At 41.1% G+C, this 16,979-nt stretch overlaps 1 protein-coding gene across 1 annotated transcript; it reads right to left on the bottom strand.

Annotated features, from left to right (window-relative positions):
• Window positions 1-53: 53 nt before the first annotated feature.
• On the bottom strand, window positions 54-15,556 carry LOC130907512 (heterogeneous nuclear ribonucleoprotein Q-like). Its single transcript, XM_057822683.1, has 10 exons — window positions 15,382-15,556; window positions 10,227-10,389; window positions 9,073-9,191; window positions 8,778-8,999; window positions 8,539-8,715; window positions 4,311-4,446; window positions 4,034-4,239; window positions 3,832-3,981; window positions 1,082-1,200; window positions 54-1,009 (listed from the first exon to the last, which is right to left on the bottom strand). The coding sequence occupies exons 2-10, from the start codon at window positions 10,375-10,377 to the stop codon at window positions 418-420; spliced, it is 1,872 nt and encodes a 623-aa protein (XP_057678666.1). The 5' UTR covers window positions 10,378-10,389; window positions 15,382-15,556; the 3' UTR covers window positions 54-417.
• Between the last annotated feature and the right edge of the window lie 1,423 nt (window positions 15,557-16,979).

The raw sequence follows: 16,979 nt of genomic DNA, 5'->3' as shown, positions 1-16,979 counted from the left end.
AGGGGGATTTGGCGGACAATTTGAAGAGAATTTTGGCAAGACCAGGCCGCTCGGTTGGTTGTGTGCGCGTTTATTCAAGCAGACAAACAGCAAAGAATCGTTACAAGCCAAAACTTAGGACCCTGACGGACCTTTTTTTCTTTTCTTCCAATAACAAGACACGTATGACTTAGTGACAGTACAAATTGCTTTCATCAGTAAAACATGGCAAGCAGAGGGGTTCAAAATTCAGACAAACGATAGGAACCAAACCGAGAAGCTAAAACGAAACATTAAAAAAAAGGAGCGGAGCCGCCCGACTACTGTGGAATATTAGAAATATGTACAAAAAGATCTCTTGCCAGATGTCACCAATTTGGAGCCAATAAGTCTCTAAGGAGGCGCTGCGAGCCGAGCCCAGCCCAGCCCAGCCGTGGTTTACTTCCACTGCTGCCCGAAAGAATCCTGATAAAATTCCTGGTTGTCGGATTTGTAGCCGGAATAGTTAGAGTGGTCGGCGCCTTGGAGCGGCTGCTGAGCGATAGGCTGGGAGCCCCAGTTCTGATTATTGGGCTGGCGCCGCTTGGAATCGGGTTGGCTGTACCCGTCGGCTTTGCGCTTCGCTCCTCCTACGTTTGCACCGCGGAAGCCCCGCGCGCCACGTACCCCTCCTCGGCCGCCCCGCGGCGGCGCCGAGCCTCCTCTGGCGCCACGCCCTCCGCGGAGCTGCCCTGTCGGCGCCGAGCCGCCACGCCCGCCGAAGCCGCCCCGGCCACGGGCGGGGCCGGCCTGACCGCCGCGACCCCGGGCGGTGCCGCGTCCCTGGGCGGGGCCCTGGAAATCTTCGTAGCCGTAGTACGGGTCCTCGTAGCCGCCGCGGTAGTTTTGGTAGTCGTAGCCGTAGTAGTCGTAGTAATCCTCGTAGCCGTAATAATCCGGCGCGTAAGAGTAGCCGCGCCGCCCGCCGCCCCTCCCCCTACCGGGAGGCGCCGACTGCTGCTGGGGCGAGTAATAGTAATAGTCGTCGTACCTGAGAACAGACAAAAACAATCAAGCCGAACGGACAAACAATCGGTGCGAATGCGGCGCGGCGGGTGTTTACATTTGCGTCTTAGTCATGTGCCGCTGCTTGCGTTCCTTCCTTTTCTGATCCGGCGGCTTGGCGAAGACGATTTCCACGGGCTCGCCCTCCAACTCCTTTCCGTTCATCTCGGCCAACGCCTGAACACAGCGCACACGTACAGTCGGACTGTCCCAAATTACTACCGTATTGGCCCAAATATAAGACAGCCCTGATAATAAGACGACACATTCTTTTTCAAGACTCAACTTTGGAAAAAAAGACTTTTTGAACACCAAATTAATTTTTATACGGGAAATATTTACAGTACATCTGAAACAAATTATTATAACAATATGTTTGAGAGAAAAAGCATGTTATTTTGCCTCATTCAAATCTTAATCAGAACATTTAAATATGTAAACTAAAGTGCAATCACATTCGTAAATGAATGGCTTCTGGTTTTTGAAATAAACCAAATTTAGGCCTGTCAAAATTATCGCGTTAACGGGCGGTAATTACTTTTTTTTAATTAATCACGTTAAAATATTTGACGCAATTAACACACATGCCCCCTCAAACAGATTAAAATGACAGCAGTGTAATGTCCGCTTGTTACTTGTTTTTTGGTGTTTGGCGCCCTCTGCTGGCGCTTGGGCCCAAATGATTTCATGGGCTTCAGCACAATGAGTGAGCATGGTGTAATTATTGACATCAACAATGGCGAGCTACTAGTTTATTTTTTGATTGAAAATTTTACAAATTTTAATAAAACGTAAACATGAAGAGGGGTTTTAATATAAAATTTCTATAACTTGCACTAACATTTATCTTTTAAGAACTACAAGTCTTTCTATCCATGGATCGCTTTAAGAGAATGTTAATAATGATAATGCCATCTTGTTGATTTATTGTTATAATAAACAAATACAGTACTTATGAGCCGTATGTTGAATGTATATATCTGTCTTGTGTCTTATCTTTCCATTCCAACAATTTACAGAAGGTCATGAAGCTCACTGGCAATGACGGGGATTAATTTTATGGTTCATTTTTTGGTTTTTTATTTATTTATTTTTATTTATTATTATTTTTCTATTGTGTGTGTGTTGGATGTCAGTCCCATTTTTCATTCCATTTTGTGTTGTTTTTTTTTTGAACTGGAAACCAATGCACTACTATTGCGAAAAATAGATTTTGATTTTAAAAAATAATTTACAGAAAAATATGGCATATTTTATAGATGGTTTGAATTGCGATTAATTACAATTAATTTTTAAGCTGTAAATAACTCGACTAAAAATTTTAATCGTTTGACAGCCCTAAAACCAATCTGTTGTGATAAAACAATAAAATTGCAATAACTGTAGCCTTAAAACAAACCTGAATAAGGAAAAACATTGCAATAAAATAATGCAAACTGGTTAAACTTGAGAGTAGCTGAGATCTGTCATGACAGAACATCGCTTAGGGTTAACAATGACCCTAAACATATGGCCAAATCTACACAGAAATGGTTCACCAGACACAAAATCAAGCTCCTCCCATGGCCATCTCAGTCCCCAGACCTTGTTTTGTTGCAAAAGGGGGTTGTACAAAGTATTAAAACCAGGGGTGCCAATAATTGTGACACACATTTTTTGATGTCAAATCAGTTTTTCTTTATGTGGGATTTTTTCCCCACTGAATGAATGCACTTGTATTAAAGGTTGGATTTTTCTCTTTTTTTCCATTAAGGTCCCATATTATTTGAAATATACAGTGATACCTCAGCTCACGAACATAATTGGTTCCCAGAAAGTGTGTGTAAGGCGAAAAGTTCGTCTTCCGAACATTTATTTAAATGAGAATAATCCGTTCCCAGGTCCCCATAAAACGTAATTTTCTACTAAATAAGCCTTAAAACTACACAAAAATATACCTTATTTTCTTTCATGTCTTCTTAGGCTTAACAGTAGCCTGTGGTGGGGTCTTTTTCGGTCCCATAATAGCAAAAGTACACTCAATATGGTCCAAAATGTCTATCAAACACAAACCATGTCCGCACTCAAAGAAAGGGAGGGGACGAACTGGGACGCCGTGAGCGTGCGTCAGCTTCTCGTGGCCGCCACCGTGGCGCTGTTCGACCGCGTGGTTTGGTTCGTCCGCCGAAAACTAGTTCGTCAGCAGAGACTATATGCTCGCGAATTTAATGTTCTTGAGGCAAAAAGTTCGTGAGCTTAAGCGTTCGTGAGCTGAGGTATCACTGTATATTAGAAGCTAAAAAACATCTTTTTCAGGGGTGCCAATAATTATGGAGGGCACTGTATAATAGTATTATAAAAATTACTCACTGCCAATCAGATTTTTCATAAAGGGTGTCATTTTAAAGCTATTCTTAGTGTAAAATCTGAATTCTGAAGTACGTGGGAGTAACTCCAGATAATCGTTATTTATATGACGAACATGACGTGCTTTTATTTTGAAATGTTCACCGGAAGTATGTTCGCTAAACCACTAACCGTAAGCTTAACATTCCACCCAAAAAAAAAAAAAAAAAAAACTTCGTCTTTGCATGTGGTGTCAGTATTTTTTTCGTTTGCAAATGGTGTTAACCAGCGATTTTTCATGTTTGAAGTGTCACCATTTAAGTTTGCGTTTTGGAGAAGACTGCCAATGTTTTATTATTATTCATAGATTTTTATTTTTTTAAACCTTCATTAGCTTCCGACGGCACGTTATGCTCGTTGACGCATTTACGTCACCGATGACGTCGACTAGTGGGGACAGCTCTGGTGTACAGAAAACCGTACCTTGACGGCGCCGGCGCGCTCTTCGAAGTGAACGAAAGCATAGTCTTTGAGCTTCTTGACTCTGTCTACTTTTCCGAACTGGCTGAAACACGTCTCCAGGATCTCCTCGGTGACGCCGTTGGACAGGTTGCGCACAAACAATACTTTGACCTGCGAGGAGACGACGTCAAAAGGCGCAAAGAGCCGAGGAGCCGTTCGCTACCTTCGCCATGACTTCGGGGTCCGGGTCCTCGATGGGGTCGGCCCACTCCACCGTCACCAGGTTGTTCCACACCTTCACCTTGCCGCTCATCAGGCGGCGGCGCGCCTGGGCGGCCGTTTTGTGGTCCTCGTATTCCAAGAAGCAGAAGCCCCGGTTCTTCTTCTTGTCGTCGGGTTGATGGTAGATGATGACGTCTTTCAGTCCCTCTGATCGAGGGAAAGCCGAGCGGTCAGGGGGAGGGAGCCAAGGCCGGTCGACGACTCCCGCGACCACTGACCTGTGACCTTGGAGAACTCCTCTTCGATCTGCTCCTTGGTTTTGCTTTTGGGGATGGAGCCCACAAACAGACGGTTGTTGGCCACCGATATGCACACGCCGATGTGCTTGCCGGGACGGATCTCCCAATCGTTGCACTGCGGAAGATGCCAAACGTTAATGTCGCGTGATCAAAAATCGAGCCATTTTTCAGAGTATCAGAGGAAAATGATAGTTTTTTTAAATAGAAAAATGTTTCTGCATCATGCTCATAGAGCCTTTCACCCTCCCTCCTGCTGCTTTCCTTGGGCACCAGTGCAGCAGAAATTGCAGTTTCAAGTTGTGGTTGATTCCTATTTAACGATGGACATTTTGGCTCATTTAAATTTATATTCTTCACATGGGGCATTATTTTCAAACATTTCAGTTGAGGTTATTATCTTAACTTTCACATGTTTATTGTATCTGGAAAACCTTGAGGTTGTTATATGTATCATTATTAAAGCATCACAATTAGGCCTGCAGCTATCGATTATTTTAGTAGTCGATTAATCGATGAACTAGTTAGTTCGAATAATCGAGTAATCGGATAAGGAACATAAAAAAATGCCTGAAACGGAATAAATAAGATTTATGTACAACAAAAGAACAATTGGCTAATTTACACAGCAAAAGTCTGCTAGCTTAAATGCTATAAAATGCTAACTTTTTTTTGTACAATGCTCTTGACAAATGGTTCAGACATTTTTCCACAGAAAATGGCTAAATATACCTATAAACTAAATTATGAATGCAATAAAAAACATTAGTTCAAACAAAAACTTAGCTTAATGTTGGACTTAACATGGGGCAGCTGGATTCAGCCATTTGAAATCAGGCAGACTCGAGGGCAGTGGAGCAGCCCAAATCAATAAAACTCAATGCAAACACTTTAAAAACAAACCATTACAACCCCACTTTAACTAAATGAATCCTCGAGGCAGCAAAATTTCATTTGAATCTTTTTTTTCTAATCGAATACTCGAGTTAATCGATTAATCGTTGCAGCACTAATCACAATACAATTAGCAATGACATGTTAAGTGCAAGACCGCATATATCGGAATCAGTTTTATATCGGTATCAGAGATGGACATATCAGTCAAAAAGTCATTATCGGACAACTGAAACGAATACTCGAACAACTCGAGTAACTCGAGTTTAAAAACTGATCAGAGTAATTTTATTCACCTCGAGTAATCGTTTATTTTGACAGCTCTAAGCGTCACGTTTTGCCCGGACTACTTTTAATGCGGGACAACGCGCTGATGTTACGTGCGTAGAGGAAGAAGCAAAAAAAAAAAAAAACTTACTGCAGCCGACAGCCGCTTCAAACGACGCTGACGTTTGCGACATAGCCCGCACTATGCTACGTTGGTAGCAGGTAGCGTCTGATGAGTCTCATAGAGATCACATGTACCGTAATTTCCCGAATATAACGCGCACTTTTTTTCCCCCAAAATCAACTTGTAAACTCATGGTGCGCATTATAAACGGCTACATGGATGGAGACAGAAATATATATGTATCACATATATATGTAAACCGATTTTTTTCATTGACACGGCCACGTTGTGTTGAAGAAACGTATGCGGCGACCCGTTGCCGACCATTACGGTACGTGACGTCACCATTTTGTTTCGGTAATACTTCACACTAATCGGCCGAATGATTTCGTCTGTGTTAAATTCTGCTTTTTTCACTCTTCATAAAGCACAGAATTTAGTTTCTTGAACTCATTTGAGTCGACGTTTATTGCAGCTCCACAATTCGGAGGATAACAAATGTAAGGACACACACTTCCTGTGTCCGTCAACTATATCGGTCCCTCGGGAAACTCAAACCCAAATAACAATAGTTCAGTAGTTTTACCGTATCAATCCATGGAAGAAACATTTATTCATCATGAGGAAACGAACAAGTTATACAGCAGCCTTTAAAAGAAAAGTCACATCCGTTTTGTTTTCTCCTAGATTCTGGTAAGTTGGAGAAGTTGTCAAATCATATTATTACCGTAAATATTGTCAGTTTACGGTAATGTTTTGAACTACCAATGTGTTATGCTTGTGCTGTGTTTCACCAGTCAGTAAAATGACATCTCTGTATCTGTACACGAGCTCTGTTTTCTTGTATTCTTCTATTTATTGGTGCTAAAATTAGGGTGCGCGTTATAAACGGGTACAATAATTTCCCCCAAATTTTACAAGTAAATTTGGGGTGCGCATTATACACGGGTGCGCCTTATATTCGGGAAATTACGGTATGTTGAACTAGATGCACCATGACAGACTCGGCCGCGTCTGGGCAGAGTTAGTAAACAGCCGCCATCTTAAAGCAGTAGAGCGCTAAGCGCTAATAAATAAGATTAACGTTACTGTCACTACTAGCTCACGTAACGTTAGCCCTGCGGAGGGCTAGGTTTCTATTAATTATGACCACTGTCGATCCGTGGCTAACGTGTCTTACATACAGGCTTTAACATAACATAGCGTTGGGGAGTGATGAGGGTGTAAAATAAAAACTTAATAATGCTAACTATCAAAGGTGTGCAAAATTTCCGATTCTCAGATTATTCGCGATTCGGCCGTGGAAGATTCGAGAACGATTCACAAACATCCAAATTCCGATTATTGAAATATGCCAAATAAGCGGAAGTACAACACACTCAGCGCGCCGCGCGGTCTTTGGGGCGCAACGAGGAAGAACGCAGCGAGAGTAGCTAAACATCATGCTTCTCATTACCCGGCCCCTCGGGTAATGCCAATGCTCAACTCACGGCTCTAGCTCAACTCATGCCACGAGATAAAAAAAAAAAACACAACAACATACCTGACTGCTGCCGAAAAGCTGCTATAAAGTACGTCATCCACGTAATGTAATGGTAGATATCATTTATATAGGACTAGATGCACCGTTGATTCGGTAGCGTGAGCAGCACATCTACAAAAAACTAGATGCGGGCGTTAGTAAACGGCCGCCATCTTAAAGCAGTACACGTCCCTGCAAGGCTGTTGTAGCGAACCTTCCAAGCGAACCTAATTAACTTTTTATCTAAAATACTCCTAAATCGGTAAAATATTGACTTGAATCCATCTTTAAAATAGTTTTAAAACTTTCACATGTTGAAAGTACACAAAAGGGAAATTATGGAATAACGGGAGCAATTTTAACAACTTTAACAGTTGATTCACAACATTAATTGAATGTAGTTTAAAGCTGCTGTTACAGAATGGGGACTGGAGTTTTTTATTTACTGTTATTTTTGTATATTTGTTTACTGCTATATGTTAACTTGATACTGAAATAGTAGTTTGGTTTAACCTGAGAGGATTTTTGAACAATTTTGGAACTAATGTACAAAACATTTATTAAAAAAAAAAAAAAAAAAAGGAGGGTGGGTGCATCAATAATCGTTTTATAATCGAATCGGAGCCTCTGAATCGTAATCGAATCGTTAGGTGCCCAAAGATTCCCAGCTCTACTAACTATCAATTTTAGCTCAGTAGTCATTGCTGGATAAAACACCAAGTAGTACTGGTCCCTAAAGTGCTCCATTACAGCCTGTATCATACATTTATTTTGAACGCTGCAAAAACTCAAAATCCTATCAGGACTTACAGTTTAGACTAACTTAAAACTTAACTAGAACTTAAAAATGGTTTGACACCAATAGAAATTCAATTGAAACACGTGGGAAACAATCCTAACTTTTAAGTGATGTGATCGAGCGTAACGGCATTTTTAGGTAAGATATATTTACGTATATATATATATATATATATATATATATATATATATATATTGTTTTTTTTTTTTAATAAGATCTAAAAGTTTTTTGAGTGAAAGCAGTGAATTAGTCTTTTTTTAAAATTCTAGTTACAGTTTGAGATGCAATTGTTGGCTGTTTTCAACAATATACATCGAAAATAAAGACATTGATTGACTGAAAATGGTTCAAGATTAGATGAAATGTCTTGTTTTCTCATGTGTATTTATAATTGCTCTTCACCTAAAATTATATTTGTTTTATCCCATTACTCGATTAATCGATAGAATTTTCAGTCGATTACTCGATTACTAAAATATTCGATAGCTGCAGCCCTAAACTCTAGTCAACAGGAGATAAAAGAAAAAGTCTGAAGTCAAGGTCATCCATTTTGAAGTTCCCGCCCGGACAGTCAGTACTAAGCCTGTCACCGCAAACCTCTTACCAGTTTGACGGCTTCCTGCGCAGACTCCTGGGTGCAAAAGGTGACAAAGGCGTAGCCTCGGTTCAAGCCGCTCAGAGGGTCCATCATGAGGCGAAGGTCCCAGATGGGCCCCGCTTTCTCAAAGAGAGGAACCAGCTCATCTTCGAACAGGTCTCGGGGGATCTTGCCCACAAATATCTGACAAGGGGAGAGACGCCGCTGAAGACTGGCCACGGAGACGGACGGCTGGAGCGACCTACCTCCGTTCCCATGGTGGGTTGAACCCCCGTGTAGACCGACTCGGGCGGGGGACCGCCGTACTTGCGCTGGCCCGTAGTGACGTCTAGGGTGTAGTTGGTTCTGTCCAAGAGTTTTTTAATTTTGGCCTCGTCGGGACCTTTGGTGGCATCCGTCACCTTGGAGCCTTGTTTCTCACGTTGCCTGTAAGTCTTCATCACGCCGCAAAGGTAGGCACTTTTGTTCTGCGTGGAAAAAGACCACGTTAGGAGGCGTCGGGCCAGGTCTGAGCGCGACGCGACGGCTCAGGGGGGCTACCTGAACGTGGGACAGGTCGCTGTCTTTAAACTGAACCAGGACCTGCAGGGCCCCCTCCTCCTTGAATTCCTTGAGAGCCTCGATGGCTCGTTCGTCCAGGTCGCTGTGCGCTATCAGACCTGAAGGGAAACAAAACAAATAGGGGTCCGATCACGTCATTTTCAAACTATCCGAATCGGCATAAAAATATCGGACATGCCTTTTTTAATATCTATTTTTAATTAAATCGTTTTCTAATTGTATTTAACGTTACAGACAAAATGTCTTACACTCATCCGGAGTCTTTAGTTTTGGCTTAAAGTAGGGCTATCAGATTTATAACATTAAAATATTTAACGCAATTAAAGCATGCACTGCACTACCCACTCACGCGTTGTCGCATTCAATCTATAATGGCACTGTTGTACGTATACATAGAGCTAACAGGCAACGTAAAATGAGTAGAGAGAATTTTTGCAGCCTTTGATGCCTTTTTTTAATTGGCTAAAGCCTTACAATCCTTCTCACAACAATTAGAAATGTCGTGGGAAGCAATGTGAGGAAGAAAGGTAGTAGTTCTTTTTCTTACACCCTGTTATTTCCCAACGCAGAGAAGATGTATCAATTGGTACCACTACGCACAGTCATGGTTGCACTTCCCATCATGCATTTGGGCATGGCTACAGTATCATTTACTGAAAGCTCAACAAATACACTAGATGGCAATATTTAGTCACAATATACAAAGTCACATTTATCCTTTAAGAATTACATGTCTTTCTATCCGTGGATCCCTCTCACAGAAAGAATGTTAATAATGTAAATGCCATCTTGAGGATTTATTGTCATAACAAACAAATACAGTACTTGTGTACTGTATGTTGAATGTATATATTCGTCCGAGTTTTATTCATTTTTTTCTTGATGCATTGCCAAAATGTATATGATCAGGAAAAATTATCGGGAATGATTGGAATTGAATCGGGAGCAAAAAAAAAAAAAAAAAAGCAATCGGATTGGGAAATCTCGGGATCGGCAGATACTCAAACTCAAACGATCGGATCGGGGGCAAAAAAACATGATCGGAACAACCCTATTCATCAGCACGGTACACTTCGAGCTTCTCTTTTAAGTGCGTTACAACGTTTGAAACCGAGCCATTCTACGGTCATCACCTGCGATGTAGAGCTCGTCCAGCTTCTCGGCCACTTTCTGAGGCAACTCTGCTTCCAACAGGGCCGAAAAGTGTTCCGAACGCTGGACCGCCGCCGCCGTCGTGTCCATGGGTTCCTCCGTCCCGTTCCCGTTGACGTGATCGGTAGCCATGTCCCTGCAAATCTGATACACCGCTGAGCAATCAGACTTTTTTTTTTTCAAGGTCTGCATAGCCCTCGTTTGTGTTAGGAAGCGAATCAGCCCATATTCTTGCTAGTGAATTAAGTATGATCAGTAAATTAACTTGGCCTGAAAATACTAAACCTTTGTAGTATATTTTCGGGTCAAGATTGACCCGTTTCAAGTTTGAATATGTCAAAAGTACCATTGATTTTTGCATAAGAAAATTTGAAAACAGGACAATTCTGACCCCAACACAATACAGGGGGATAGTGATGGTAGGGACACAACACTACCAACGTTTCAGGATGCTGAAATTGTCCCCACCTACTTTTAAGCAATCATATTTGCATTATATAATGATTTCAGTTATATAGTTAATTTAATCTTCGCATATGTTGTAAGGAGAGAATAGACCCATTATTAAGTGAATTTTTTGGCCAGCAGCTACTGTTGTAAGGAGAGAATCGACCCATTATTAACTCATGTGCTCCCAAAAACGTATAAACACGTTCTATTTTTAATTCTTTCAGTAGCCCAAAGACATATTTATACGTCTTTTACGCCCCCCCCCCCCCCCCCCCAAAAAAAAAGACATCTCTGGGTTCTGATTCAATTGAGCTCCAAAGCACAAAGCTGAAAATCCATTTTAAAGCAATAAAACTGGCCACTGGAGAGCAGTAGCGCATTTGGTAAGACCCGCAACCCTATTCAACGGCAACGAGAGGCCAAGCCACAAAGCCGGGGTGCCGGCGGAAGACGACTGAATGGATGCCAGGTGCGGACAACCGGGCAGAACAACCGGTGGGACGCCGGGGGATGCCAGGCGCTGGACGACCGAGCAGAACGACCGGGACCACTAGATGCCGTTGAGCCTGTGCTGCTCGCGAGCTGAGCCCGCAGAGACTCAAAAAAATTCTTCTTTTTGAGACAGGCAATGATGAGGGAAAAGTTTAACCGGCTGTCTCGGCCACAATAGCTCACTATATATAATATAATATAATAGCACACTATTAGTTAGTTATGTGTAGTGGTGCAACGATTAATCGATTAACTCGAGTATTCGATTAGAAAAAAAGATTCGAATTAAATTTTGCTGCTTCGAGTATTCGTTTAAGTAGCGTTGTAATGGTTTATTTTGAAAGTGTTTGTATTTAGCTTTATTGATTTGGGTGGATACTCTGCCTTCGAGTCTGCCTCATTTCACATGGCTGACTCCAGGTGCTCCCTATTAAGACCAACATAAGCTATGTTTTTGTTTGAGCTAATGTTTTTCTTAATGCATCCGTTATCTAGTTTAAAGGTATTTTTAGCCTATTTTTCTGTGAATATGTGTCTGAGCAATTTGTTAACAGCATTGTAAAAAAGTTAGCATTTTATTGCATTTAAACTAGCAGACCTTTGCTATGTAAGTTAGCCAATTGTTATTTTGTTGTACATAGATCCTCATTTATTTATTCTTCATTCCGTTTGAAGCTCAGCTCAGGTAATTTTTTATGTTATTTATCCGAATACTCGATTATTCGAACTAATGGTTCATCGATTAATCGACTCCTAACATAATCGATAGCTGCAGCCCTAGTTATGTGTAAATAAATTGTTACTTTGCAATTAAAAAGCTCTATTAGTCTCGTTGTTTCTGTTATTTTGTAAAAGGAAAACATTCAGATGTTTGGGATGTAACTAAAGCAAAAAATAGCTGTGTTAAAGTCAAAGTTATGTTTGAAATGTATGCTTTCACAAACAGCTCAATTTCTTTGTTTTTTCATCAGAAATGGGAAAATTGCTCAAACTAAGCTATTTTCTAATGCTGATTTCTAAAGAATGGAAAAAGATCTGAACTTATTTTTTTCTGATGAAAGAAGAGAGTAATCTTTCTTTTGGTTGGTTCCATGTTTATATAGGAATAGAACAGAATTTTCTGTGGGCCTTGCAAAATCAGTCAAAATCCAGTAAAACGGCCGGGAGCGAAGGGCCTTGCTCCGGTGAAAAGTGCTGGGAGGGAATGAATTAAGTGAAATTTTCGGCCAGCAGCAGCCACTGTAAGTAATGTAAAAAGACGCCAATGTTGTGGGGGTTTGGGAAAACTTGCCTGGCACGGCCAGACTGTTCCCCCTGTATTTTTCAAACACTGTGAGAATAGTCTGGGACCCACCTCGCTGATGGCCTCTCGAGCCGAATGAAATCATGTGACGTGTTCTTAACGAGCAACGTCACTCTTGCGCGTCGCAAGTTGTCTCCACAACAACACAGAAGGCGAACGGGAGAGCCAAGAATATGTTCCAATCCGCGGTAAAATCAGTTTTAAATGACCAAAGACACATCGACACAAGTCATTGACAACAGTCTGACTCTCGCTAGCCATGTTAAATAAATTTCTACGTTTTCCGTTCGTGCCGCGCTAGAGGTGTCGCTTTACCAACGTCACGTCTGTCCATTGCTGATTGGTCCACTCCGCTGTCTGTTTGCTGTGGTTTGCTCCGCCCTGAGAATTTGATTCGTGGCAAGGTCGCCAGATTATATCGCTGGAACAGCGGTGAGTTCCAGGCTAGGGGGAAACGTACGGTGGCCGAGAGGTGTCAGGCGAAATGCAAAGTCCAAACACTTTGCAAATAGAAAAAAACACAAACCCAAATTGCAAACGCTTTGCAAAAGAAAAAAGCACGAACCCCAATTGCCACAACACGACAGCAAATGGCTCGTAGCACGAATGCAAATTCCCACAACACTATTCTCAATTCCTAACGCGCGATTGCAAATTGGCAAAAGCACGAATCCCAACTCATAAAACGCGACAGCAAATAGCTCGGAGCACAACTCCAAAATCACGCAACACAACGGCAAGTGGATGACCCGGAAGTTAAAAAAAAAAAAAAAAAGACGACACTTTATGAAGTTGCCCGCCCCCCCATCAGACGCAAATTTATATAATAATGATGGTAATCGTTTGTGCTGCAACGGTTTTGTAGAAACAGTATTATGCTTTTATTGAGATATTAATTACGAGTGGGGACGTCACTCGTAGCTTTTTCTTAGCTTAGCTCCCGCGGCTAATGGAGCGTACCAACTCTCTCGATAACAGGGGTGTCCTAAAAACTAGCTAGCACGAACGTAACACAAACGAATGGCACCACTTCGGAACCATTTTTCAGTAAATGAGGGGCTTAGAGGGATGTCAGCACTCGAAATTGGTATCTCAAGCCCCCAATTTACAGCAAAATGGACCCGAATTTGTGTTATGATCGTGCTAGTCATTAGGACACCCCTCTGTTATCGAGAGAGTTGGTACGCTCCATTAGCCGCGGGAGCTAAGCCAAGAAAAAGCTACGAGTGACGTCCCCACTCGTAATTACTATCTCAATAAAAGCATAATACTGTTTCTACAAAACCGTTGCAGCACAAACGATTAACATCATTATTATATAAATTTGCGTCTGATGGGGGGCGGGCAACTTCATAAAGTGTTGTCTTTTTTTTTTTTTTTTTTTTTTTTTTTAACTTCCGGGTCATCCACTTGCCGTTGTGTTGCGTGATTTTGGAGTTGTGCTCCGAGCTATTTGCTGTCGCGTTTTATGAGTTGGGATTCGTGCTTTCGCCAATTTGCAATCGCGCGTTAGGAATTGGGAATAGTGTTGTGGGAATTTGCATTCGTGCTACGAGCCATTTGCTGTCGTGTTGTGGCAATTGGGGTTCGTGCTTTTTTCTTTTGCAAAACGTCTGCAATTTGGGTTTGTGTTTTTTTCTATTTCAAAGTGTTTGGACTTTGCATTTCGCCTGACACCTCTCGGCCACTGTAGAAACGGCACTAATTTTGCTACTGAAAGTCCGATAAGCATCAGATTTAGCATAACATTAAACTGTCTGAACTTGCTAACCTGCATAGCTGATGTCAGGCCAGTGCCCACAAAAAACAACAAAGTCAAGCTAGCGGTCACTCATTTGGATTGCATTATGTGCATTACGGTAATGCAACACTGTGGCTTCGGAGTGCCAGTCCCTTTATTTATACAAAAAAAACAAAACAAAAAAAACACCGAGTTATCGGAGAATCGGTCAACTTCAGGGGACACTGACATGAACATTAACTGGCACGGGGAAAAAAATCTGAAATGAAATCACACATCAGAATTTCATGAGTATTTGGTTCAAGTCTTGGGGTAGTCTGGCATGCCTTAGATGTTTATTGGTCTTTGGATATCTCAGATTTTTATTCATAATTTTTTCCCCCAAATCACCTTTATATTACAATATATTGAGTCTAAAGGTCCTCCATTGTCCCCCAGATATCAGTTTTTTTTTTTTTTTAATTAATGTTTCTTTCGTAGTTTTAGAAAGCAAATATTTGAATCGAACGTTGACAAATACACATGAAAAGTAAAGTCAATACAGATTTACTTTGCATTGATCATTTAGCCTATCACATTAATTAGGTTCATATTCGTGAGAAATGTAGCCCTGACCCTCGTTCGATAATCTGTTTGATCTTATTTATGTCCCGTCCCCAGAAAAAAAGCGTACATGCAGGTTATGCTGTTATATAGTCCCTACCAATGTTGAGACCAAACCTACGCCCTTGCATTTTTTAATACAAAATCAAACCTTCCTTTCACGCCACATGTACGGTTCTTCAAAAGGCAGATCTCAGCTGGTGACCTCCTTTTTGGGGGAAGGTTGCCTTGATCTCGCAATTTGTGATTAGTAGTCCACCATGCACGCACGCCTCTGCTAGCCAAAATGCATCTTAGCATCTTTGCACAAGATCTGCGACCATTTCTAAGAGCCTTCGCCAGCTATTTGGTGTACACGCGAGCGAGGGATTTGAAACTTTACCGATAAAACGACTAAAGAGGGTCGGGCCGACCTCGCCGCGTCGCGCCGCTTTGGTGTCTCTCCAAAATGCCGGCTAGCAACGGCCGCCACATGCTATCTTAGCGTACCCGATGACGGCGGCGAGCATCAAGGCGGCTTTCGCGCCGCAAACAAAAGCGGACCTACCAGAGGCGTCGACGCGATGCGGATACGCCGGAAGGAGGAGAAGTCCAAAGAAAGAGATGGTAAAAAAAGAAAATTTGGTGCCGGTCGGCCGAATTGCAGCTTCTTTCTTTACTGATCTGACGCCGAAAAATGGCCTCCGCGCAGGGCAAGTAGTGACAGGGTCTCTGCAAGTGTTTTCCACGGGCTGCTGACGGAAGTCCCTTCCCATTTCCGGCTTGCATTTTCCTCATGAGTATTCCTTGTCTACTTCCTCTTCTCTGCTGCCCTAGCCCATATTTTTCAACGACTCGTTATTTTTGGACCTTTATTATAATTTTTGTTTCAACAAAAACCGGTAACCTGGTGTCAAACCTACGGCCTGCGGGCCTGTAGTAGCCCGCCAGTGGGTCAGATCCGGCCCTCGGGCTTTTTCTGTCTGCCTTTCGGGCACCTACCTAAGTTGGAAGCTGGGTATGGATGACCAGGAGTGCAAAAATTAAATAAATAAATACACAGTTAAATAAATAATTAAAAGTGTCATTGATTCAAATGCTTGTATTTTCATATTTATTTTAACATTTATTTATTTCACTATTTAGTTATTTATTTATATTTATATTTATTTATTTCAATTTATACTTATTTATTTCAATTTGTAATTATTTTTTTCAATTTTTATTTATTTCAATATATATTTATTTTATATTTCTATTGATTTATATTTCAATTTTCATTTATTTAGTTTTTCACTTTTTATTTATTTCAACATTTATTATGAAATAAAAGTTGAAATAGATGAATAAAATTGAAATAAATACAAATTGACATAAATAAATAAAAGTGGGTGGAAAAAAGATAAAAATTGAAATAAATGAATATAAATTGAAATGAATAAATAAATTAATATTAAAATAAATAAATACACTTTGAAATAAATATTGAAATAAATCAATCAATCATTCATTCATTCATTCATTTTCCATGCCGCTTTTTCCTCACGAGGGTCGCAGAGGTGCTGGAGCCTATCCCAGTTAACTACGGGCAGTAGGCAGGGGACACCCTGAACCGGTAATAAATTAATCAATTAAATAAAAATTTAAAAATGTCATTAAAATGGTTCTATTTCAATGTTTTTAGATATATCTTATTTATATCACAATTATGACATTAACAGTGCTAAAATAGAATTTATTAGAATATACATTTACATATAAGAGTTTTTTTTTAATGCTACTTTTTAAATCATACTTTTTTAAACATGTCTAACATGTTTCTCTTTACAATGCTGTTAAAGCAACACTAGGTAACTTTTCAAGCTTTATAAAATCTTGAGGGGGTTGTAACGCTTTCACCGGCACTAATTAACTCTGAGGAGGGTGGCAGGAACCCTACCACACAAAAAAAAAACTACAAATGTGCTGACCGCTTTACTGCATACGTGACGTATGCAGTAAAGCGGTCAGCACATTTGAAGTGACTTCCCCCTTTCCCCATAAAGGCGGAATTCGGTGCGATCACATTCGCACGAATATTGCAAAAAAAAAAAAAAAAAAATCTCTCACAGCAACAAAAGAAACAAAAAGTTTTGCCTGAGGAGGAAAAAAGGGGGCTACCAGGAT

This window comes from Corythoichthys intestinalis, chromosome 19 (assembly GCF_030265065.1).
Source record: "Corythoichthys intestinalis isolate RoL2023-P3 chromosome 19, ASM3026506v1, whole genome shotgun sequence".
Taxonomy (NCBI): Eukaryota; Metazoa; Chordata; class Actinopteri; order Syngnathiformes; family Syngnathidae; genus Corythoichthys; species Corythoichthys intestinalis.
This window is presented reverse-complemented; position numbering and strand designations above follow the sequence as displayed.